Source organism: Photinus pyralis, unplaced genomic scaffold, assembly GCF_008802855.1.
Source record: "Photinus pyralis isolate 1611_PpyrPB1 unplaced genomic scaffold, Ppyr1.3 Ppyr1.4_LG4, whole genome shotgun sequence".
Lineage (NCBI taxonomy): Eukaryota > Metazoa > Arthropoda > Insecta > Coleoptera > Lampyridae > Photinus > Photinus pyralis.
The window spans coordinates 36,080,691-36,107,025 of NW_022170511.1; the positions used below are offsets into that span (position 1 = coordinate 36,080,691).

The window sequence follows — 26,335 nt, forward strand, 5'->3', positions numbered from 1 at the left end:
TTATTTTACAAACATCGTGCAAATTCAAATTTATAAAGCAAACACCCTAAAAAATCGGCAAACAAGTAATACAAAACAATTACCCTACTAATTTGAGTAATTACAAAGGAAAATAAGGGATGCATTTACCTATGTACGTGGTGGGGAAGGAATGGACAAGTTATCAGCGCCTTCCCGTTTTGTTCCGTTCCGTACCGCTTTCTCACATTTTTCCTGCCGTTTGTTTTTGGTGCCAAATAATAAGCTGTTCGCAAAAAATTAAAAACAAATTAAGTTGTCATTATTTGAAAAACAGGCATTCATTTGCAAAACACATGTTGGTAATTCAGCTGCTGAAAGATTTAGGTCAAGGGGCAGGGGGAAAGTGTATTGACGCGAATACTGAGGAAAACAGTAAAGTGTAATTGCACATTCGATTTACTCGTTTTCTTTCAGTGTTCGACTCGTTAAGAGTAGGTACTATTGATTGATCCCTGTAATGCACTAAACCTTTGACACATTCGGTGATAACGTTTAATGCGTGAATATTTCAAAAAGTTCCACGTTAACAAAATTACGCACTCTCCTTTGAACCTTGCTCAAATAAAGTCGGCGAACTTAAAACGCATCCGATTCGATCAATAGTAAATAGGTAGACATTCTAAATTTTACGTCTTCAGTGGATCTAAAACACTTCAGGTGGGATCGTATTATTTAATTTACAAGTACTTTTGCCTAAAGTTTCCAAAACACGGAAATAAACCAATTTCTTTATCCTTCCTTGCCTCGTTAAATGGCTAATGAAATATTATTAAACTTCCGATTGAGAGTCATGCCGACGATGCTATAAGATGATTTCGCGCATCTTTATTCTTCGAGTACCTTGAAATATTCCAGTATGATGAATGAGAATATTAAAAGATTTTCATATACGAGCTCAAAGCTTTCGTAACAGCGGAAGTGGTTGTTTATCAACAGTAGTAGAACGGTATCTCCGTCCCAAATATGAATTCATCCCTTACATGTTTCATATCGGAAATTTTTGTAGCAAAACGCAGATGACATGGTTTAAGGGGTCACATTTAAAAAATGCCGGACTGTGAACGTATACGGCAATGATGAAGTTAATTATTTTGGTATACTCGTCATTCCAATTTTCTCTTTTAATTTAACTTCCGAAACTTATTTTCATTTAAATATTTAATAATGAAATTCAATTTAATATGTTCTGTTCCCTTAACGGAGTTCATAACGGAATGATTGAGTGTATAATTTACAGATTTTCACAATTTCATTTAATTGGAAATCTAAAAGCAAGCAGTGAAAATGGCACACATTATATACGCACATTTTAACCTTATTAAACTATCATATTGACGCGTAGCAAAATTTCGCCGATTTGTCTTTGATTTATCCAGAACGCCAAAGACCTCAATGTTTTATTACAAAAATTACGGAATCTGTATAAACCTAACCTCCCAAAGAGGATTTGTGCCGCATTAGTTGTGTAAATTCGTGAATTTGTATAAGGGAGAGTCGGGTGTTTCCCTGTGGACTTTTGCGTTGTACAAGCATATACGTGACAATTAATGATATGTGGACGGATTTCCTTCGATGACGGACGTCTAAACCTGTCTGCTCAATAAGTAACGTATTAAGGATAAATAATGACTCTTAAGGTCATTCAAGAATTCTAAAAACCAATTAAAGCATTGAAAGCCAGGAAAACCTTTATAGAACATTGGAAACTGCAGTCGACGTTTAAAATCTTTTAAAATCTAAATTAACTAAGAGGCGCTTAAAGCTCAGATACCGAACCCGAGTTTGTAAAGCTGCCCGCTCAATAAAAGTTTCTTAAACACTCCTAAATGATATTAAGGACTTTTAAGGGCTTTGAAAGACTGTAAAATCCAATTAAAGCTTTCTAAACCATTGGAAAATCTTGGATCTACTCATGATGGTCATTAAGGCCTCCGTGTATTCGGAAAACTTTTGCAGATCTTTGAAATCTCTTAGAAATACTTAAAGGCCTTTAAAATCTAAATTCGTTTGAAGACCTTTCTCTCAATCATGCCATCTCACTACTGGGAAATAGGTTGACAGAATCTCCTGGAAGATATATTGATGCTATCACTACTTGAGCTTTACTTTGTAAGTTACAGCTTAACTGTATAGTCGTGATATCACGGCCACACAAGTGTGGCAGCTTTAAGGTGTCTAGGGACATAAATACATGTTCTAGGTTTTTCCGATAATCAATAAAAACGGCTCCTTGTGTGCCCTCAACACCAGAAACCCTTGTGTTCTTGAATGAGGGCAATGTCCTGCTTTACAGTGAGGCGTCTGCCTAAAGCAGTGGTTCTCAAAGTGGGTGCCGTGGCACCTTAGGTAGACCTTTAGTTGGAATACAATGAGAGACAAATTAATTGACAATAGGGTTCCTTGGCAGCCTGGGTGGTGATGCTTCCGCAGCTTCTTGCAGTTTCCCCTGTAGCAGCTGCTGGTATTGTTGTGGTGGATGTACTGACGTACTTCCCACCTCGTTAGGTTCAGCAGGGTTACTAACCCTCGCCTCAGAGAGGAACCTATAACTGAGCCTTCTTCCCCTGGCGATTAAGTTAGCCTGGTCCTTTACCTCAATGCCGAAAACTATCAGCCTCCCTTGGAGTTGATTCTTCTCGACTGTGTGGAATGGACACCAGCTGCCTACACTGTCCCAGGAAATCTGCACCCCCAAGCGCCGCTTGACCGGCACCAGGTCTTCAGGTTCCCCCGAGACCCAGATGGCAGTCTTGCGGAGCCTAGGAAGGCAGTCTTCCTCCACTACCTTTAGGAGGTTGCCAACCACCTCCTTCAGCCACTCAAGGAAATGGTTGTTCTCGCATTATATCCTTAGGATCTCGCCCGAGTACCTCCACCCCTTGAACGTGGGTGCTGTAGCGCCTTTCAGGGCGAATAGATGCTGGTCGAGAACCTTGACCAAATGATTTTGTACCATATTCGCTTGGTTAGCCGTTAGCCTACCCAGAGGTTATTATTATCGACGATCGCTACCTTGAGCTGCCTTTAGCTCCACCCTTACTGACATCCGCCTTTGGTTGGGGCTGTGGCCTGCCCTTCTTCGCCGCAGTTGTGTCGGTGTTGAGCCATCCGACCTCTTCCTCCGCCTACCCGTTTGCTCGCTCTTGGAGCCTGCCTCTGGGCCAGTGTTGGGTGTCTGAAGGTGAATGGTTTGGAGGTGACCACTGTTTGACCTTTTTGGGCCAGCTTGGCCTTCTTTCTCCTCATTTGCTCAGCGCCAGAGATACGCTTCCCTGGTTTCGATTGTTGTTGAGGCTTGCTGACCTGTAACGTAGGTTGAGGAGTATTCTGGAACGCCCCTCTAGAACCCACCCACCACGGAGCCCAACAAAGGGATGTCTATCCGTACGCCAGGGGGATATAGCTTCTAAAGGGGAGCAGGCTTTGGAGTAGGTCATTCGAGAACGGCCTACCTTCAACTAGTCAGTCTGCTGCCAGCCTACAGATACAAGCGAATTTCCGGGTCAAAGTAGTATGTGTAATATCATTGAAGACTGTCAAAAATAAAACATCTCAAATTGAAAACGTGATGTGGTCACATCATTTGGTATTCAGAGTGTACATTGAATTCAAGCCATTAAGGGTGAATTGGCTATGCACGGTGGGTACATAGAATCCGGCCACGGCTATCCCGGCGATTCGCATCCCGGCGATGATCACCTCGACACCGATTTCGCGGCGACAAGCCATCTGGGCGAACATTTACTTCCCGGCTTCGATTATCCGGGCGATGGGCAATCCCAGCAACAATGTACAATTGTACATTGTACATCCCGGCTATTTGTACTATGAGATCGAGGGGATGGAAAACATTTAAGATGCCGTAAACATATCAACCAAATTCATGTTTATTATATTGATACAATTCATCGGAGTTAAGTTTCCTTATTTGTTATTTTACAGACTGTGATTTTTTTTTCTATATATAATACAATTTGAATAGAGATTATCAAATTCAAATTATGCCATTTATAGGTAGGTAAAGTTTTCTACCTGCGTAGGTAACTGAGTAAAACCCAATTCCCTAAAAATGGGTTCTTTGCAGCAATGACAATTGTGTAAACAAGACTGCTTATTTGAGCTTCCTTACATATTTCATTTTCCTATATTTCTAAGAATTAATTACAATGCGCCAATACACAATAACTTCTCTTTCGGTACCTAATTTGACAACCGCTTCTAAAGTATATTATGTAAAAAAATATATAAATAATATTGGTTGGATAGACGTCGTTAGAAAAGTGTGCATTGCCGGGATAGTTGATGTCGGTAAAGCAATAGTCGCCGGAATAGGTAGTCGCCGGGATGACCGAAGCTGGAATAGTAATGGGCGCCGGGATGAGCTGTCGCCGGGAAGACGGTGTCGGGATAGGATGCACCGCTTAAAATCCACCATAGGAACGATCTGAATCGGGATCACTGTCTAATGTAATAAGCGTGGACAAATAAGCTCTGTTTTCTTGTTTTATATTTGACCAGAAAATTGCAAAAGTGGCTCTCTTCTAGTTCGTACCGTTGAGATTTAAAAACTTTTTGTAGAAACTTGTTTTCGATAGGACTTTGAATATTTTCCAATGCGGAAAAGTGCAAAACAACTTAAAACTTATACATATATAATCAAGGTATAAAAAAGGGCCGTCTGATTTGAATATCAAAAGTGATCCAACAGTGGATATCCTAGTTTAAGGTCGTATTCATGTTACTCTATTATTTTTGTGCTGCCTGCGCAATTTTCAACGGATTACACTTCTATGAACGGGCGCGTTGATGTACTAGTTAACAGTATGGAAATAAAAGCGTCAAAGGTCCGCAAGCCCCTGCGGAGATAATGTCCGCATTGACTAACAAGTGTAAAGAGAATGTTGTTTACACTATCCTAGTAGTCGGTTATTTATCTCTTACGATTTTCTATTGAACAAAGTGGTCTTAATGCAATTATGCAGCTACTTCAAAGCGTAATTTACTCCATGGGGTAGGAACGAGACGCCGCAATTGCTTTGATCAGGAATTATAAATTTTTGTTTGTTTTCGTAAATTCTAGAAGCCGTACTTTGAACGCCATATCAAAGGAATAATTTAATTAACGTTTGAACTACTGGACCAAGCTGTTGTTTTCGAGTACATTCGCAAAGTTAGAGAAAGCATATTAGTAGTGCATTTTCGTTGATTGGCACGGTTGTTATTGTTATTATGAAACAATATGGATTAATACGTCATCTAAGATCACCTTCTAAAATTATAGTTCGCAATGAAAAAATTTGCGTTATGGACTAGAAAAATCCACATATTCCACGTATGAATGCAAAGTTTAGTGAAAGTTCGTATGAATCGGGATTCCAACTGCATTCTCGAGATCGTGATTATGCAAAGGAATAAAATAGCAATTTTCCGCTGTGTTGATATTAATTTTGCCCAGTTTATTAGCTAGACTTTGTTGCGGGGAAAATGCACGTCACTCAACTTTTAGGAACTTGCCATTACTGTTAGCGATCCGAAAAAAAATTCTTTGTCTATCAGAGTTTATTTGATCCCGTTTATTTACTTCCCCAACTCGAAAATGCTCCTTCGCGTATATTTTATCGCTCGTAATAAAAGGCTGCTAAAAAATTTGTCTTCGTCCCGCAATTTACTGTAATTCGCACACAAATGTTCCTCCACGACCTACCTACTCGAAGTTTAGGATTAGCCATTCTTGGGATCTGCGCCTATGTCATCGTTGAGTGGAGGCAAATTTCTTTTTATTGATCACTAAGATATTGATTATCGATTTCGAGAGATGCACATTGTCATTGTCCCTAAGGGTCAAACAAAGGGGAAATTAGTCATTTGTGCAAGGTAGTCAAGCTCGGCGGGGTGTATTGTATTGTTCAAACAACATTGCCAGTTTGACAACAAATAGCGTATTGTTTTTGGTGGTAAAACATTGATAGGTAACTGGTAACTGCTAAGAGATACCAGGTGAAGAGACAAAATGGGGTAAGAATTGTTAAAACATGGTAAATATAGAGAAAATCATCTTGACCCCCAACTCAACATACCACCTAATACTACCTGCACTGCCTTTTGAAGCATTTTTTTTTTCATTTTGAGGTCACAACCAGATATTTTTGTTGTCGGTACAGTATAATCGTAGCTGTTCTCAGGACTATATTTAGGAATGGATTTTGAACGAAAAAGCTGTTATTATTATTAGAAAAGTAATAACTTGGGGCGTCTCTTTTCTGTATTCAAGTGTTACAAATCAAATGAGCATAGATAAGAGCAATGGTCCTCGAGTACTTTCCATGATTTATGTACCTATGTATCACTAACAACGGTCTCGTAGAGATCTACACTCTCAAATGGACATTTGGAATATGTTCCTATTTATTTAAAATATAACGAAATATGTTTCCAGAAACTTGGTCATTTATCATTAAACATATTCAGTCGAGTTAAAACGTTTTCCTTTCGTAGGTAAATAGTTTTTCGAGAAATATGGCATTTATAGAGAAAATTGTTAACATGAAAGGTGAATTCAAGTGAATCTCAAGTAACACACAATTTATCATCTATGCTTCAGATTTTCCAATGATAAATGATAAGTAAATATGAAATTTTCTACCTGCCATACCATTACGTTCCGTTCACGATTTGAAAGTTATTCTCAAATAAATTCCGCAGCTTTTAGTAAACCCATTATCTAGTTAAAAACAATTACTGACGCACAATGTTCAACCCCTTCGATTTAAAACGAAACCCTTTCAAGCACTTTCTTCGAGCGAAAGTAAAAAGCGTTATTTAAGGTTAATTTACGAACGGTCTCCAGTAACTTCCTTTCATGCTCAAAAATGATTAAAACGTTATAGATTTACATTTCAGTATTGATACCTAAACTTTGAGTGTTAAAACTTAACAAAACGTAATTAATGATCTCGTTCTGGAAAATTAATCCATCGACGCTAATAAAACGGATTTAATGCGCGCATAAAACTGTGGCACTTGAAAATTAAATCTCCTGTTTTAGTTGTTTAATTAGAAACGCGCATGTGTTGTAAAACTATTAAACCTGACACAATACCATAAGTTGTACCTATAACTAATTCAATGCTTCAATCACATAAACTCTGTTATCGGATGTGGAGATTTTTAAATTTTTAATGGATAAAGAAAGGCGCTTTTATATTATAATTAAAAAGGGCTCCTGATCGATTCATACGTTATGTTGTGAAATGGAAGGCACATAAATACAAGTTAGACAAAAAATTAACTAATACAAATACAGAAGACACTTGCAGGATCTCGCAAAACTTTAAATAAATTGGCAAATAAGCAATTCTGTGCGGTTAACTTCTGTATTAAAATAAATCCCTAATTATCACAATATTTAACAAAAAAGTACCTTCGGCCTAACTTAGAACTCAAAAAAACCTTACCTGTAAAGCACAAAAAGTTTTCTAAAGTGCCTCAAAAATCATAGTACATTTTTAACGAAAAAAGTTTAACAATTATTTAAAAAATAATTCGCCGTTATCAGTTTCATTAACAAAGTAAACAGAGTCGCCCCCTTGGTCGACAAATTCCTCAGTCCCGCAAATCCCTCGATTTATGTGCGGGATTAATCTCGCAAAAATGCTGCGGGATCCCGGTATTTCGGGATCCCGCAATCCCGGTATTGCATTCCCTAGTTTCTAGTCTATAACTTTTTATTGAGAAGTCTGATCGAAAAAGTACGAATTGTTTTGGATTCTACGCACCAATATTAATAAGAAAAAGTGTTTTCCCGAGAAATTTTGGTGCAGTCGATTTTTGGTAAAAAAGGAAGGTTATACACTGCCTTTTTTTGAGGCCCTCAAAAAAAAATTGTCTCAGATCGACCCGGAAAAAATTTTTTCTTATAGAATGTGGCCTGTAGAATCCATAATTTCAAACAGTTCCAAGATTGGGCTACTAGTTCAAAAGTTACAGCCCTTTGAATTTTTTTTCGAAATTGGTTTCTAGTCTATAACTTTTGACTGAGAAGTCTGATCGAAAAAGTACGAATTGTTTTGGATTCTACGCACCAAAATTAATAAGAAAAAGTGTTTCCCGAGAAATTTTGGTGCAGTCGATTTTTGGTAAAAAAGGAAGGTTGTACACTGCCTTTTTTTGAGGCCCTCAAAAAATTGTCTCAGATCGACCCGGAAAAAAATTTTTCTTATAGAATGTGGCCTGTAGAATCCATAATTTCAAACAGTTCCAAGATTGGGCTGCTAGTTCAAAAGTTACAGCCCTTTGAATTTTCTTTTGAAATTGGTTTCTAGTAGGGAATGCAATCCCGCAGCAAAATCTCAATCCCGGTATTTGCGGGATTGTTAGATGTTAATCCCGCGGGATCCCGGTATTTGCGGGATCTCGCAAAACTTTAAATAAATTGGCAAATAAGCAATTCTGTGCGGTTAACTTCTGTATTAAAATAAATCGCTAATTATAACAATATTTAACAAAAAAGTACCTTCGGCCTAACTTAGAACTCAAAAAAACCTTACCTGTAAAGCACAAAAAGTCTTCTAAAGTGCCTCAAAAATCATAGTACGTTTTTAACGAAAAAAGTTTAACAATTATTTAAAAAATAATTCGCCGTTATCAGTCTCATTAACAAAGTAAACAGAGTCGTTCCCTTGGTCGACAAATTCCTCAGTCCCGCAAATCCCGCGGGATCCCGCTCCATTTATGTGCGGGATTAATCTTGCAAAAATGCTGCGGGGTCCCGGTATTTCGGGATCGGGATTGCATTGCCTATCCACACCCATCCACACCATCTGCTCTACAACTTAACCCTTTTAAAATAAATTAAATCATTTATGGCAGCTAATTCATATTGAAACAACGGAAGATATCTTTACCTTATTGTTTCAATAATAAGGGAACCTCTTGACGGAAGCCTGACCCTTGTACTCGTAGAAATAAATTGTTTTGTCATCGAACGAGGTACAGACCGACGAACGAACGGGCAGAACCATCAAGTAGGAGAATTCCTTTCTTTCGAAAAGTTCCCCTAAATACCACACCGTTGAAATACGTGAAATTGAGGTTTTTGTTGCGCTTTGTAATCACAGGGTAGCTGAACCGTTACTGTATTTTTTCATCTAGACCAGTGTTTCCCAAATTGGGGGGGGGGGGGAGAGCAAGGCGTTGTTGAGGGGGTTTTGTTACAATTATTTATTGATATCTTTGAAACTTGGACGCCGACGTACTTTCGAAAATGACATTTTCGGTTGTTTCTTAGGCATAACTGCGCTATTTGTAGACCTCCAAGACTCGTTCAAGGGGAAAATTAATCACCATAAAATTCTGCAACTTTGCTTTGTATCTCTTACGATTTCAGAGTCCCCATAATGAAAATGAAAGAAAAACCTAACCCTCTGTAATTTGTTTAAATAAGTTTGTAGTAACAGCAGTTTTTATTTTATAATCGAGATAGGGGTGAAGGCAATTTTAGTTTTATGAAAGGGGGCGCCATGGAAATAAGTTTGGGAACAACTGATCTAGACTAATATCGCGTTGTAAGCCGAGCCAAGAACTAAACTAAAAAAAAGACAGATCAAAATTAAAATAAACCTCTGCCTGCAAAAAATAAATTCCATATTTATGAATATAATACATTATACAATTGCCACAATCGTATACCGTACTTCATTCTCGTTTGTGTGTATCTTTCAGTAGTCTATAATACTCAAAGAATTTGTTGATAATAAAGTCACTTGCGTCTTTTCATGATAATTAAGTACACAAAGTCTCGTAAATTGGTTCTCTTTTTTGTCATAGTAAAGTTCTGACATAACTTTGAACTTTCATATTTGTAAACAAAATTTCCATCGTAATACCAAAAAAGAAGAGTAGGAAAATACGCTTAGTAGTTTAAACTTCTATCGAAGGTAAAATACGTTTAGAAATTCAAACTTTAAATGTCTTTTTGTATCTCTAATGAATAAAAGCTATGGTTTTATTATAAATGCACCACTGCTCCATATCATTAAGTTCATTATAGCATTTGAAATTAGTTCTCTCATTCACAGCCATTCAACTCGTATGGCTGGAGATTAATTATTCCTTTTATGGTAATTTACATTAACTAACTCAATGAGATAAATGAATTACGTTATGCCTGACTACCATTTTGTTACAGATTCAAATAGTCAGCATGTGCATGTGTCTGAACATCAGTGCAACCGTTGCTTTGGGGTGCCTCTTCACGCCAAAAGTTTACCTGGTCCTCTTTCAACCCTACAAAAACGTTCGACAAGGAAATGGCTGTCAGGTAAATATAAATGTATTCCGTATTTACATACAATAAGTGGGTATATTAAAGTCTACAATTTTACTTTCAATAGAATATTTTCGAGCTCAAATTTGAAGGCAATATTAAAGAAAGTTGATTTGATTAAAATGCAGCCGTGTGCTTGTTTTATTCATGAGGCTACATATAGTATAATATAGACAGAAGCAATTTAATCAAAACATTTGGAAAAATCTCGAATACGACGTTCGCGATTCATTTCAATAAGAAAACGCGTTGTTTCCATGTTTTCTCAAACAAGGGAAATGTATAAAACTAAAAAATCAAAGTACAAATAGTAGGACTTTGTGTCCAATCTGCAAGTTTGTATTTCTAAAGTCATAATGACGATTGACGAAGCGTTCTGTTGGCGTCGTTGTTGTGTTTCTTTTGATTGCCTCTTGAATAATGTTGAAGAAGTTGGTCCATAAGCATTAATGTAATTAACCTACCTTAGAAAAAAGGCTATGCTGAAGTGACAAGTGACACAAATCATAATTACGTCAGTAATCTAATTCTAATTAATTTGCAGGATAGCGGGTAATCGTTTATCCAACCCTGCATATTTTTGCATTTTGAGATTCTTCAGACACTTTTACATCTGTTACGTTGTATTCGGTAATCTATAAGAGGTTGTGCGAAAAACGAATTAATTTTGGTTACCATGAGAGTTCTAGAGGAAAGAGAGACTTTCCTGGGGGTACATTGCTATTTTTGTTAAACGGCAATACAACCACCGTATATAGAACTCAGAACTCATAATAGTTTTTTGGTACAATTCCACACCCCATTTTAACAAGAAGTACGGCAAAAAAACTCAGTACCGGGAGATATGGAGTACAACCCCCACCCCCCGGATGGTTCCATTACCGTTTCCCAAAGGTTATTATGCGAGTGCTAGAGGAAAAAAACAATTTGATGGGGGTACACTGATGGAGTTCTTTTGAAAATTGCAATGGAATCAGCGTATACGCTAGGAGGTATACCAAACCCCTCAGAGCTACGCTTTTCCCATAAAACGTTTAGCCACCACAACTCATAATAGTTTTTGTGGAGATCGCATTCCCGTCTATTATAAAATACGGCAGTAAACACTGGCGGGGTATCCACACACACCAGTACAGGAAAAACAGAATTTCCTGGGGTACACTGCTGGTTAGCTTCCTAGCATGAAATAGGGTAGCTATTGCGATCACCGTTTTTTGGACATGTCAAAATTTCATCAAATGTCGACGTTTCAAAGAATAAATTTTTTTCCGTCGGTATGTACAGGCTGTCCCAATAATAATGGTCACAGGCCATATCTATGGAACCATTAATTTCACAGCTGCCGAAAATACGAACATTCACAAATTTTAATTGCAACATTTATATTCATATTCGCAATTCGCAATATCACTACTTAGAAAACAGATTTCAAAATGCGGTTTTTACTTATATTCTCACTTTTTCATCTAATTTGATAATATCATATTCAATAAAATATCAAACATGCGCAACATCCACTTCTCATCTTTAGATAGTATATTATTAACTCTTAGGCACGAATAAAGTACTTGATTTTTAATTTCTTAAGTTATATACTTAAAATTTTCTTTTTAATAATTTTCTTACTATAATTCTAATATCTTTTTTCTATTTTTTTTATATATAATGCACCTATTATGTGCAAATCTGTTAACCCAATCCGAAGTTACATTCAATTCCTTAAATAGATGTTGCGAATGGGAACCAAAGTAATGAATTACAATTAATTGTTGCAGATTGGAGGTGCAGATCGCAACAGGCCGGCTTATAGCATGAGATTCACCGGGCCCAAATCTCAAACAATGCAATCGGTGACGAGCAATTCAAAATCGTCTCCGAGGTTGGGTCCAAAGCACGCGAATGGCGATCCGAGCAATGTACGCAATCCTAGTGTTGTGGAAAGCTCAGTAAGTTAAATTTCTGCAACAGTCCACTCTGTATTTTATGTAAACTAGATAAGTCGAAAAGATCTAAAAAGTAAGCAAAATGAATTTCAGCCCATTTTTAACCCGAACGTCATTAGTTGCGACCGATTGCTTAATTTTTTAGACCTTAACCTTATAACAATTACTGTACCCGGAATTGTGAACGTTGCTATATATAATTTGTGCCAAATTGTTGTCTTCTAAACAGCGGCAGTACACTTATATGTTATTAGTTATAGTTTCTTGTTAAGTGTTTTGTTACATACTGTTAATACAACTGATGTCAATATTTTCTTGCTTCTGGATTTGTTAACAAAAAAATGGTTTCGCATGGTTTGTCTTAAATGTGGATCGAACTATATTGATGTAAATGTTTCTGAATGTTCCTTAAATGTGCAAGTTTGGTATTAAGTCAAATTTTATGCTGGTCATTGAGTGTGTGCTAAATGGAAACTATTTATACATCTATCTACAGCATTTCAGATTCATTCGCAAAGAAGATGTAATGTTGTAAAATATTGAAGTTTGGTGGAAGTTCTTCCTAAGGCACCGATATAGTTCAAATGGGCGATACTCATTGGTTTGTTTATGTAATGTTTGTTAGTGTTCCCATCGTTGTGTAAATTGCCTCAATACGTGTTATACGATTGCAAATTTCCATATAAGATCCGTGTTTGCAACGTCAAAAACCATTTGTAGCAAACCGTTCCTGTAACGGAATTTAATAATTTCAGATGTTTTAGATGCGCTGCGATTGTATTGCGATCCGTTGGCGACGATACCTGCGCAAAGCACTGTTGTAAATAATATTCACCCTTTCGTAAGTCATCCAAGAAACAGTTTTTATACTTACTTGGAATTTCTTGAACGCATCTCATGGCGAATGATTTAATATTTGTAACTCCGTGAGAATGGGGCCAAGCAAACAGGTAAGCGACTCGCCAAAGAATTGTGATTTCATGATCGCACAGTGGATCTTATGACAAAATTTCATTTTTCTGTATACCTTTTACTTAAAAGGCTGTAGTGGGATATGTTAACATCAATAGTAAATTTAGCACAACTTAGAAATAGAACCGAGCTCACCTGGTAGAAGAAGTATCATCTGAAATGTTATTAAATTCCACTTTGGAAGAGTAGTCATTCTTCTCTATAATGTTCCTAAGTTGTACTCACAGTTAACTTTCACTACTAACCTAATTAATGGCTAAGGAAACAAAGACACGCTACACTGTCCCAATACAGTTGTACTCCATGACAAATATGTGACATTTTAGGGAACGAACTACTGAAAATTCCCAAATTCGCTCACAAAGAAATAATTCACTGTTGAATTTGACTCAAAACTGAAATTAACTCAGACTTATGCCATTTCCAACCAGTTGCTGAAATGTCTTATGACACCATGTAATTTTAAAGTTTCGGCGGTGATTACTAATTATAAATGGCTACAGTCTAATCTCTTTCGACAACTTTATACCATCTGTTCAAAGAGTGCCGACTCTTATTTTGTAGCTAGTCAACTAAAGCCTAACATGTACGCGTTCATTCATCAATGTCATTGTGCAGCAAAATCGAACCTATAATTGCGTCTACTAACTTGAAATGGTAACATATCAAACTTTCTGCGAACTGGCGTTTTGCATTATTGTTGATGAATGAACTTGTGCTTCTACCGTATACATTGTTGATAGATTAGATAATTATTTTTGTTATGTAATAATAATAGTATATAAACTTGAATCGTTAGTACAACCTAAGATAGACCGACTTGGTCTCTTAAATGTTCTCAAAAAAGTTTCTATCTGTGTTAGTGTACTTTTAGGCCTATGCATATACCTATATTTGTTACAATAAGCGCTTTATTTTGGAGTGTCGATTATATTTACGTAAGTATACAAGATGTAGATTAGTCAGTATAATAATCGCGTCCATAATCTTAGGGTTGGTATCTACCAAAACCGCGGACTGTACCTTTAGGATTTCCAAAAATATATCAGTTACGAGATAGTCAATGAACGATAATTGATCTCTTTAAAAGAGATGTATGTATATATGTAAAATTTAGAATATGTAAGTAGCTCTGCTAATTATATTGATCCTGAAGGTTGCGTGATGGCCACAGGAGTATAGGTGCTATAGCTAAGGTCGGTGTATGTGAAACAGATGAATACGTAGGAAATTTTTACAATAATCTGTAAGATTGTTCTTTTTCTTAATGGGGGGTAGTAAATTATTTTAAAAGATGAGGATATAGTGAGTAATACGCGTTTAGCAAAATTAACTATTGTCCTTAATGTGCAAAATGATGCCTAGTTTTTCCAAAAGAAGCGCTTTTATAATTTTAACAACTAATTCCTATTCTGTGATGTAAAATTTATGATAAGTCGTAAAACACTGAAATCGCACTCATTTTCTATAGTCACTTACGTGTAGATTTGTGTTCCTATTAAGCATAGAATTAAGAGTATTAAATAAATAAAATATACTTTAATTCAAACTGAGTTGTGCGAAACTCACCGCTTAAATAATTCGTGATCATGACTGAGACGAAAAGGTCGTGTTTCCAGTTGAGCTATTAAAAGAATGTTGTAGATGTGCCGTTTAATTTAAATTAAAGGGCTTTGTTGGTGATGTATCGCACACAACTTACTTTGAGTTGAACTATAACTGCTATACTCGGATTTATTCAATGGCGTTGTAAGTTCTCATATTAGTGAACAATGGTAATCGTGATTTTTCACTTTTTTACTGTAGCTAATAGAAATTTCATTCTGTTAATTTCAACATTAAATTTGCTGTTGAGTGTTGTTCGGAATTAACGCTAAACAGTTTGCCATTGGTTATCCAGTGCAAAAAGATTCTGCAGATACTCTTTTGTTCAATAATTGCGCGTACCAACCATATGCAACTGTTAACAAATTGCAATAACCCGAGTATATCCAGTGTAGCTTTAATTTATAAAAAATAGTAATCATATCGGAAATCTCGTGAGATAGATGTAGTTATCACTGTTCTCAATTTACTATCCATGTTTAATTAAATTTTACAGAGTGATTATTTTAATTTGTTTAATCTTTCTCAACGTCTTTGTAGCTGTTATTTAAATTTACAGTAATATATTTATGCAATACTGCAATGAGTTTTGATTTTTTTTTTTTTTTGAGTTGGATCCATCGTTCCTCGAAATGGGGATTGAAATATATTATGTTATCAAAAATCTCTAAACCTTCCCCATATAGTTTTATTCGTTGAAGTTTTTAAAGTTAAAAGCGACTATAGTTTCGGCCTACTGCCATCATCAGGCGACTAGAAGTGTATCACAATATAGCAAATTTGAAAACATTAAGAGCTAGTACTTACTGCGAAAGTTAACAGGAAAACGGTAAATTACAAACGTTGAAGACGGATAAGACGAACATGTTGTTTTTTAATTATTAACTGGCCGAAGCCAAGTGAAAAAACCTGAAGGGTGGTTAAAACGGAAAGGTTGTCCTAAGTTTCAAGACGAATTATTATCAAGCCTTGTTAAGACAACCAACCGGAGGGTTGAATTATTACATTAAAGTTGGATTAACCTAAAAATGGACAAAGTTTTAGATTTAAAAATAACTTATCTAAAAGGTACTTACACATTTCAAAAGAACGGGGGGAAAAAATAAACTTATAAAAGTATTGAAACTATTGAGATGACTACATATTTAAATTATTTAAGTAAATTTAAATTCGAGATCATGCAGACGGCATGTCTCGAAATGATTGACAATTCGGTATAAGAGGAAACTGACATATCGATAAATTTATAAATTTTGAAAAGATGTATAGGGTGAATTGAAATTATTGTAAAAACAGAAGATTGTTATTAAAGCCGAGAACTTCGTTAAGAGAGAGGTGCGGGTTCTTTTTAACTTGGTGGTGAATTTCTTTCAATTCCAGAAAGTTCAATCTTATACCTTTATTGCATATATGCAGAATTTCGAAATCGGTGTTCGGATTGAAGGAGTGACCCGTTTCCAAGATGTGTGAAGCGAAAGGGGATTTTATTGAGGAGGAATTATTGTTTTTAATACATTGGAAGTGTTCTTGAAACCTAGTAGAAAATTTTCTCCCTGTTTGGCCAATGTAGGAAGATTTACAGGTGGGGCAATTAAGTTTGTAAATGCCGGATTTGTCTATTAGAGGGATTTGGTCTTTTGTGTGTGAAAGAACTGACTTTAGATTGCTGTTGGCTGTAAAGATTATGCGGATGTTATACTTTCGAAAGGTGTTTTGAAAACTATGAGAAAATTCTCCGATATAAGGCAATACTTGATATGTGGTTGGAGTATCTTCTTGTAAGAGGGATAAACTGGTGGTATTGTGGATCTCGGATTTATGAAGGAGTTTGAATTGGAGATTTTGAATCAATTTTAACGGGTAATCATTTTGGGCGGCTAGTTGGTAAATAATCTGGAGTTCTGCGTTGTATTTGGTTTGGTTTAAGGGTAAATTAAAAAGTCTGTGAAAATAGAATCTGAATGCTGCAAGTTTATGTTGGAGAGGATGAAAGGAGGTGAAGTGGATTATAGTACTGGTGGTGGTGGGTTTTCTATAAATTCCAATATCGAGTTTTTGGCCTAGATGTTCAATTGAGAGATCTAAAAATTGAGGGTTTTGTGGGACTCTAATTCGAGGGTAAATTTTAAGTTTTTATGTAAGGTATTTAAGATATTAATGAAATTGTTTAAATCGGAGTCATTGCCTTCAAATATCACAAAGATGTCATCTACATAGCGTTTATAAAATTTAAAGTGTTTCTTGATGGTAGGGTTGGATAAGAGTTTTTTGATTTCTAGATTTGATAAGAATATTTCAGCAAGTAAACGCGAAAGGTTATTCCCCATAGGGAGACCGGAATTTTGTGTATATTGTTTTTTATTGAAGAAAAAGAAATTTTGGTTCAAACACTGATCTAAACATTTGATTAAAAATTCTGAAGTTTGATCTGAGGCATTAGAATCTGAAAGTAAATTTTGAACTATAGATCTCCACTCTCCGTATGGGACGCTAGGAAACAAATTTACTATATCAAAGGAAATGAGGCGTTGTGATTCTGAAATCTTAGTTTTTGAAAGTTCATGAGCAAATTGAATGGAGTTCGATATTGAATGTGGGGAGGACCATGGTAAAAGGGTTGTCAAATACGAGTTTAACCACGTAGATAGTTTGTGTACTGGTGTGTTGGTAAAAGAAACGATGGGTCGTATCGGGTTGTTGGGTTTGTGGATTTTTGGAAGAGCATACAATCTGGGGATGGATGGATTCATAAGAAGGAAAGACGTGTAATAAAGGTTGAATTCAGTTTTGATGAAGTCCTTATAAGAGTGAATAAACTTTCTGAAATTTACTGTAAAGTTATTAAAATTTATCTTCGAGTTACTGAAATCATCCCCTTTAAGGAAATTCTCCACTTTTCGGACATAATCTTCTTTATTCATGATTACAAGAGCATTACCTTTGTCCGCTTTGGTAAAGATGAGGTTGTTATCAATTGATTTTGATTTGATGGATTTCAAAGTTCTCAGAATTGATTTATTAAATTTCCCCGAGATGGGTTTATATTTATTCAATTTGTGGAGACAACTTGCTCTGATGGAGTTAGTGTCTACCTGAGGGTTGTTGGAATTGATTTTGTGCAAAATGCATTCTAGGTTTATTTTAAAATCTTGAAGAGTATTTTTGTTCATATTAAATGGATTGTGCTTAAGGCCTAGATTTAAGATGTCAGTTTCGTCCTTATCGAAGGTGGTCGTACTTAGATTTATCACGTTTTTGTGAAAATTGAAGAAGAAACTTGGATCAGGGGGATTGTAATTTAAGTTAGATTTTAATTTCTTTAAGTTGGTTAATTTTTTATTTAAACTTTGAAAAATCTCTGAGTCAAATTTCTCTACTTCGTCTTTGGTTGTGCTAATGACTATATCTAATTCTAAATTGTTAAGGTAATAATGAAGTTTTGATATCGCTACCTTTTATTTACAGAGTATATCTACACTGCGCTTAAATATATCAGGGATGAGCTGCACTTTTCAGAGAGAATTAAAGTTTGTTTGTAACTTTTTGAGTACCATATGCATTAGCAGGCATTACGTCTGATGGTAAAAGTTCCGAACATGAAGTAAAAGCAGCAATTTTGTAAAAACACGTGATTTCATTCCGTTTCAAAAATGATCTGGGAACCGACCAGAAAATACTGCGATCCTAAGCCAAAGAAATATCTCTTACGAATACAATGAATTGAACTCATTTACTTTCTCTAAATTGATTACCAGAGTTTAATCTTTGATCTAATAGTAACGGAGGATAACTATCATCCAGATTTAATTATAATAACCGAATTTGTAACCTTCCTTCAACCTACTTTAATAGCAGCCCGAATTGTACTTAAAAAAGCGAACTATGGCAGTCCTTGTGCGATGTTGCCCTCTCTACTTGTCAAGTTCGGAATTATATCCTTTTGTGAAATCAGATTTAATTTATGAATCCGTCCATATTGGTATCCCATCCCAATCCTGGCAGTTCCGAAAAAGGAGAGTAGATCAAAAAAGTTGGTGCCCATAAAATAATGGTTAATTGGGGTAAGTGCAGTTCTACTACGCAAACATTGATGGTCCTTCGTCCCGGATTTAAATCCTTTTAATTACCATTTCATAAATTATAATCATAATTGATTTTTACTTTGATAGTAGTTTGGTTACGGTAATTTCATATTGCCACCACATAAATTATACACGCATTAATCCTTACTAATAAAATTGCTTAATTACGCAATTACGTTATTAAGATAAATAAGCAAATTCAATCATTTTGGTACGCAACGGCAAGGTTGTGTCGTTATCAACAGCGATACAATTTTGGCGTGTATGCGTTCTATGTGTATGTACCTGGTCGCATTGTAGTTCCGTATTATATAACCGTATAACGATACCCAACCGTAGCAACTAAATTTAACAAATCTGTTCTTTTACGAAATACCGCAATTGCTAGATTAAAAGAAACTTGACGGGAAGGCGAAGAGGAGTTAGATAAATCAAGAAAAGCGATCTTCTTGGCGAGAGCACTTCAAGTAGATAACATTTGTAAGGAATTTCAAGAATATCACAATTATATCATAGGGTTAGTTAAAGATGAGGATTTTCCGGAACATGACAGGATTCGTTCAGACATTTTTTTTTAATGAAGGCCTTATGTGTTATAATTAATAAATCTCATATACATACAGAAAATTCTAACGCAAAATCAGTACAAAAATTCAAATCCCAAAGTTTGCTGGTAATATCAAGGAATTCATAGACTTATTTAATTCATTGGGGCATAACAATGACGGCATCTCCAAAATCAAAAAATTTCATTTGATAACTTCAGTACGCGACGAAGCTCACAATATTATTAAAGGTTTGTCGTTGGTTGAAATTTATCAAATCAACATTTACAAACCGCCACTGCTTTGCAGCGCCCTACTTCCAAAGATTTAAGTTTACTTTTGGATACGTTTCACGAAAACATTGAATCGTTAAAGGTTCTCAATTTTCCAGTTCCAATTCGTGGGATTTTTTTATTTAATATGCTTTAATATGCTTTCATTATCAACCACAGTTCGCTTTTTGATTGATTCTGGAAGAATGTTCAAAGAAAGCTATTTCAGTGACAAAATGCAATTGGAAGGTAGACACGGAAAGTCCGATTTTGACTTCTTCCATGTGAGAATGAAAATTAATTTAGAACACAATCTCATGGGTTAAAAAATTGTAGTTCACATGTCATATTTTATCAGGAACGACTTCATTCGGTACGGCAAAACAATTATTGAAAGGTAAAAGTGACCGCACGTGCAGATAAGCGCATGAGGTGATTAATCTCTACCTACTTACGTTACCGCCCCTCCATATCAAAAATATAACTTATGATCAAATCATTCGATCGTGTTAACGCGTGCAGTGCATATTGTGCGGAATGGTTTCCAAAATTTTCAAATGGTTCGAAGGAGAGTGCCTAGTACCGAAAGCAAGAAAGCTAAGGGTGAATTTTCACAAGCACAGATTAGGTACCGCGTAAAATGCCGTAAGTAATTTGCATTTTTACATTTAAACATTGGGCATACAATGCAAAATGATTTTGGAGTTGGACAATAGGTCAAGTGTGGCTAAATATTGTATATGGAAATTTACCTCCACACATGTTACTGCCGTTAGTTTCAATCAAGCCTAAAAACTGTACGAAAAGGGTGACTAGCAATTTCATTCTTTCTCTCTGTATTCAGGTTAAATCCGGGCCCTTATTAGAGTCATTTAATTGGTCCAAAAATTCATTCATATATCAACGTATTCACAAACTTCTTTAGCATTGAAGAATCGAAAAGTGGATTTTCATTTTTCGCATATTCAGACCAATCGGACGAGATAATTTTGTCTTGAACTTATATTACATCTTGCACGAGTGTTTAATGGTATTTGTCTCGGCAACCATGACAAATGAAACTATCGAACTTGCGGATATACCCAGGTTTCGGGCATGCCTTTCTGATCTGTAAAATTCCTACCCAAGGAGGTGCTTTTTTGATTCCCAAACGACGCCCCTAAGGATGTGGTAAATCTCATTAGAAATGCTGTAGAAAATTAAAATTCTTTAGCCCATTGCGTAAAAACGTGGTTTGGGTAAGTGTAACATCTAAAACGACGGTTTTAGAGATGTTCTAAATATCGAGTGCTATTTATCCGACCAAGCTCATTAAATTTGATGCGAAAATTAACTAAAAATACTGTAGTTGAAGCGTGTTAGTTAAGGAATTTCAGAAATGAAATTATAATGGTGGTAACGCAACCACAAACGATTTGGAAATAGAAGTTTTGGTGCGTTTTTAAAAACAAGTACAATTTAGAAATAACTTGAAATAATGTAGAAAGTCGAAAATGTCCAAAATCATTAGTAACTTGAACAAAAGACGTGGTTTTGGCTTTGGTTTTGACATGAGGGCATCAGTTGCAGTGAAAGGGTGGTGTTGGGAGAGCTATTCAAGCAATTTGGACGAGTCTTGTTCATTCCGGCTCGTTCAATAATTTCCAACAAATTTCAAAAATTGATCCAATTTTAAATTTTTGGTACTTTTTGAACTCGGGTGTCCTACAATCTTTATCGTTCCTTTAGCAGCCACAACGCATTAAAAAAAGGTTAACTCAGTTTTTAGAAAAGTTGCACAAAATGGGTCTTTATTGATCGCTTTTAACAATTTTTCTATTGGACCGATTTTGTTTGTTCATCCTTTCATCGACGCAGAATTGTGTTTTCTTTAATTTACTTACTAAAGAAGTGTTATTCATATAAAATGTGGACCGTTTTCGAGTTTTAAGCGAAAAACTGAAAAAAGTCCAAACATTTTGAGGTTTTTTGGCTGCCAAAAGTTGTGCCGGGAAAAAATTGGAGTGCACTCTTCAAATACATGTTATTTGGACCCAAATGGACCATTTAAAATAATAAAATCTTTTGCATCACCTTTTGCAAGTCAAAATTATCTGCATACTAGACTAAATGTATGAAACGATAAGTTAAAGCTAAAATTCTTTGAATCTTTTGAAGTGATGAGAAAAGAAATGTTGAAAAAGTAAAGTGATACAATGTTGCCCCACGACTGCATTTAGGACCACATATTTCGTTTCCTCCTCTGAGGTTGCTGTACCAAAATTGCCACCTAGCCTGTAGATCATAATGGCCCGTTGGAAATTTATAAGTATGTGCTGTATTTAGTTTCTTGCACTATTAATAAATTATTAACACGTTTCTCTAATTGGGGTTGATGTTAGGTTGTTAAAAAATTCTGTTTTAATTGAAGTGTTTTACAATGAATTTATCATTTTTTGTCGTAGCATGAAAGTGCTGAAATACAATGATAGGCGACGCACCTCGTGTGGATTGTATATTTTGTTACTTTTAATTATCAGCTGCAATTTAAAAAAAAACTGTATGGTAATTATTTTCGAGAAAGGAGTACTTTAAAATGTTTTTGTGGTGCACCTCAGAGCTAACCCCCCCCCCCCCCGGCACCTTCATTACTACACTAATACTTTAATGACCCGTAAGTACCCAGTCCGCCCCTGTGTATAATTTTCCTTTTTTACCAAAATTCGAGTACACCAAAATTTCTCGGGAAAACACTTTCTTATTAATTTGGGTTGGGTGCGTAGAATCCACATCAATTCGTACTTTTTCGATCAGACTTCTCATTCAAAAGTTATAGACTAGAAACCAATTTCGAAAAAAATTCAAAGGCCTGTAACTTTTGAACTAGTAGCCCAATCTTGGAACTGTTTGAAATGATGGATTCTACAGGCCACATTCTATAAGAAAATTTGTTTCCGGGTCGATCTGCGACAATTTTTATTTCGGGGTTCAAAAAAGGCAGTGTATAACCTTCCTTTTTTACCAAAAATTGACTACACCCAAATTTCTCGGAAAAACACTTTTTCTTATTAATTTTGGTGCGTAGAATCCAAATCAATTCGTATTTTTTCGATCAGACTTCTCAATCAAAGGTTATAGACTAGAAACCAATTTCGAAGAAAAATTCAAAGGGCTGTAACTTTTGAACTAGTAGCCCAATCTTGGAACTGTTTGAAATTATGGATTCTACAGGCAACATTCTATAAGAAAATTTTTTTTCCGGGTCGATCTGAGACAATTTTTATTTCGGGGTTCAAAAAAAGGCAGTGTATAACCTTCCTTTTTTACCAAAAATCGACTACACCAAATTTTCTCGGGAAAACACTTTTTCTTATTAATTTGGGTGCGTAGAATCCAAAACAATTCGTACTTTTTCGATCAGACTTCTCAATCAAAAGTTATAGACTAGAAACCAATTTCGAAAAAAAAATTCAAAGGGCTGTAACTTTTGAACTAGTAGCCCAATCTTGGAACTGTTTGAAATTATGGATTCTACAGGCCACATTCTATAAGAAAATTTTTTTTCCGGGTCGATCTGAGACAATTTTTTTTTCGGGGCTCAAAAAAAGGCAGTGTATAACCTTCCTTTTTTACCAAAAATCGACTACACCAAAATTTCTCGGGAAAACACTTTTTCTTATTAATTTGGGTGCGTAGAATCCAAATCAATTCGTACTTTTTCGATCAGACTTCTCAATCAAAAGTTATAGACTAGAAACCAATTTCGAAAAAAAATTCAAAGGGCTGTAACTTTTGAACTAGTAGCCCAATCTTGGAACTGTTTGAAATTATGGATTCTACAGGCCACATTCTATAAGAAAATTTTTTTTCCGAGTCGATCTGAGACAATTTTTTTTTCGGGGCTCAAAAACAGGCAGTGTACAAACTGTCGTTAATATGGTGGGGGATATTCCATACCCCCCAGTAACGCTTCCTTCCACAAAATGTTAGGTCTACAACAATCTCATGATGGGTTTTGGGAACAAAATAATAAGAAGTACTGCAGGGAACGTATTAGCGGAGGGACTGGAGGTATGGGAAACCCCCAGCAAAAAAAGATTGAATTACCATTTCCGGAAAATTATATTAAAAGCAAAGAAACGCACGATAACCCGTTCTCTATAACCCCTACTACCCTTATGTCAGTTTTCTGGAAATGGCAATAGAACTGTCATATTATGTTGCTTCCTCAATCTCGTTCCCGCTGCCGGACGGTGCCTCAGCAATACAAGAAGGAGGTCCTCTAATTAACATTACTTCTATTTATATAATTTTAACGGGCATTCTTACATGTACTTTTCGTGTTAAATTACTTGAAGCCGATGCTGGAATGAAGGTACGTTTTTACGTACACGAAATTGATCATTTTTGCCTAAATTGATCGCGGATGTGTTTTGTACTTCGTCTTTTCCGCTTGCAGATTATTAAATCCAATATATTCTCCCAAAATTGGAGAGAAAAGTGCCTTAGCTCGCGTCCAACAATTACGACATTAACCACCACAACAGGGCCAAAACACTATTCAATAATTTGTGCAATTAGACCCGCTTCGCTCAACGTGCTTGTCGAAAAAGAGAGTCACCATAAAACAAATGCGACTGTTTATGTAATGGTAAAAACAAACTGTTACAATTTGTATGAGTTACGCCAGGTTTTTTGTCCATAAAAGGTTTTTTTTAAGTATCGCCCTGTTGTGTGGGTGATATATTTTATTTGTTCTGGTCATATCTTACGCACAAAATTCTGCATTTTGTTCAATTCCCTTCCCGATTATGCCTCCTAGCTCATAAAAGAACCGCCTAGTTAACACAGCGTAGGATCTAGCCGACAACATTCACAAGTACCGTTTTTCGTTTCGTTTCCATCGCAACCTGGCCCTGTTTGATTCTGTGAATTAGTGCAGAATATAACAGGTGGTCGCTTAATCATTTTCAAAAAGTTTTTTTTAAAACTTGTATGAAATGTACACATACACCACTTCATAGAGAACGTGGACAAAAGTGTGTCATTGGCGTAATCGTTTGGATAATCACAATCACAAATTGAAGTCGGTTTGCTTGGATTTGCGATTCATACGAAGTTTTCTTCCGGCAAAATTTGCATTCATCACGAAGAGGACGATAAAGGGCCAAACTTCCGCAAGATAAGTGATATAAAAAACATTTTTATTACTGAGCTAGCCGTGGATGAAAAAAATTAATTGTCCTTAAAATTTTTGCCAGTGCCGTAGAGGTTCCATTTTATCTTGATATTCGGGTTTCGGTGAACAGGGTACAGGTGCGGAACTTCTGCATGGACGTAATAAAATCCATCCAAAATTAATGAACAAAAAAACATGCTTCTAAATGAGGCCGTAAACAAACCTCTAAAGATGAGTACGTTTGATAACGATACCATGTTTTGCGACACTTGAACCACCAAATTAATCTAATCTAATTCCCTTTACTTTTTGGGTAGGTGGTATAATTACGTGTGTCAGGTGAGCCAGTTGTATTTTCACCATGTATATCAAAACACTATTGGCTACTCTCTTTTTGGTTCATGCTGTTATGGGAGGTGAGTACTTTCTTACACCAATCTTTTTCAGAAGACTCAAAACAATTTCAGCACTGAGATGCTACGATTGCGACAGCACAAAGGGCCACGCTAACTGCCAAAGTGGATCGGGAGTTACAGACGAAGATATGTGTCCATATCCACCTAAAGGTGGATCGCGCATATGCCTTGAATATTCGGAAAATGGTAAATAAAAGATTAATAATTGCAATTCCTATTGTTCTATTTCTTCCGTAGTGAACGGGTCAATGAAATATGTGAGACAATGCGACGTTGCGCAGGGCAAATCACCTTGTCCTTCTATGAAACAGACACGAAAAATTATCCAGTGTCGAGACTGTACAACTCATTATTGTAACAAAAATCCTCTTTAAGGGTCAGTTTATTTCCAAACGAAACTGTGTGCCTATTTGAGGCAATTGTAACATTTGAGAAGCTTAAATAAAATTGTTTGGTGCAATTGCCACATTTTTACTAACGCACTACATCCATTGAGCCTCATATTTGAATCTAACCCGGCTGATGGTCAGAGATTACAACCAGGGGTTGGAACCGGAACCGAAAAGAACCGGTACCGGATCCGATAACATTTATGAGCCCTTTACTTGGAACCGGAACCGTTAAGTTATAATAACCGAAACCGGTACGGTTATAATTAGTGCCAAAGAACTAGTTTTCAGTTCGTTTTCAGCCAGTCAACTATGCCGAGCTCGCCTTCGGCTCGCTCGGCTTTAGTATAGGGTCAGTATTTCTTGACCGGAACGTATTACTGCCTAATATTCCGGCCTAACGGTTGGTAGTCTACCAAGAGTGTCTCTGCCCGGTGATTGGGGGACAGCCGACACAGATGACGGCGTTAGGCAACCAACTCAGGACCTCGGAGGTTTCCTTTGGTGCTTTGTGTCCTCTTGATTTATCAATTCAATTTTCAGATTTCCCCGCTCCTCCAATTCTTCAGGTTCGTCAGATTTTTTGCCAGCGAAAAGCTGAATATTGT

At 36.1% G+C, this 26,335-nt stretch overlaps 1 protein-coding gene and 1 long non-coding RNA gene across 2 annotated transcripts in view; both read left to right on the forward strand.

Moving 5' to 3' along the window:
* Window positions 1–18,444, forward strand: part of LOC116169111 (metabotropic glutamate receptor 2-like) — a 53,269-nt gene extending 34,825 nt beyond the window's left edge. Inside the window, exons 6-8 of the mRNA XM_031485139.1 lie at window positions 10,208–10,339; window positions 12,121–12,291; window positions 18,331–18,444. Coding sequence (XP_031340999.1) covers window positions 10,208–10,339; window positions 12,121–12,291; window positions 18,331–18,444 — 417 coding nt within the window. The remainder of the gene's footprint in view (window positions 1–10,207; window positions 10,340–12,120; window positions 12,292–18,330) is intronic.
* A 6,764-nt stretch (window positions 18,445–25,208) lies between these two features.
* On the forward strand, window positions 25,209–25,798 carry LOC116167805. The gene is made up of 3 exons (XR_004144650.1): window positions 25,209–25,338; window positions 25,390–25,524; window positions 25,576–25,798. It is a non-coding gene; the product is annotated as an uncharacterized LOC116167805 (long non-coding RNA).
* The last annotated feature ends 537 nt before the right edge of the window (window positions 25,799–26,335 follow it).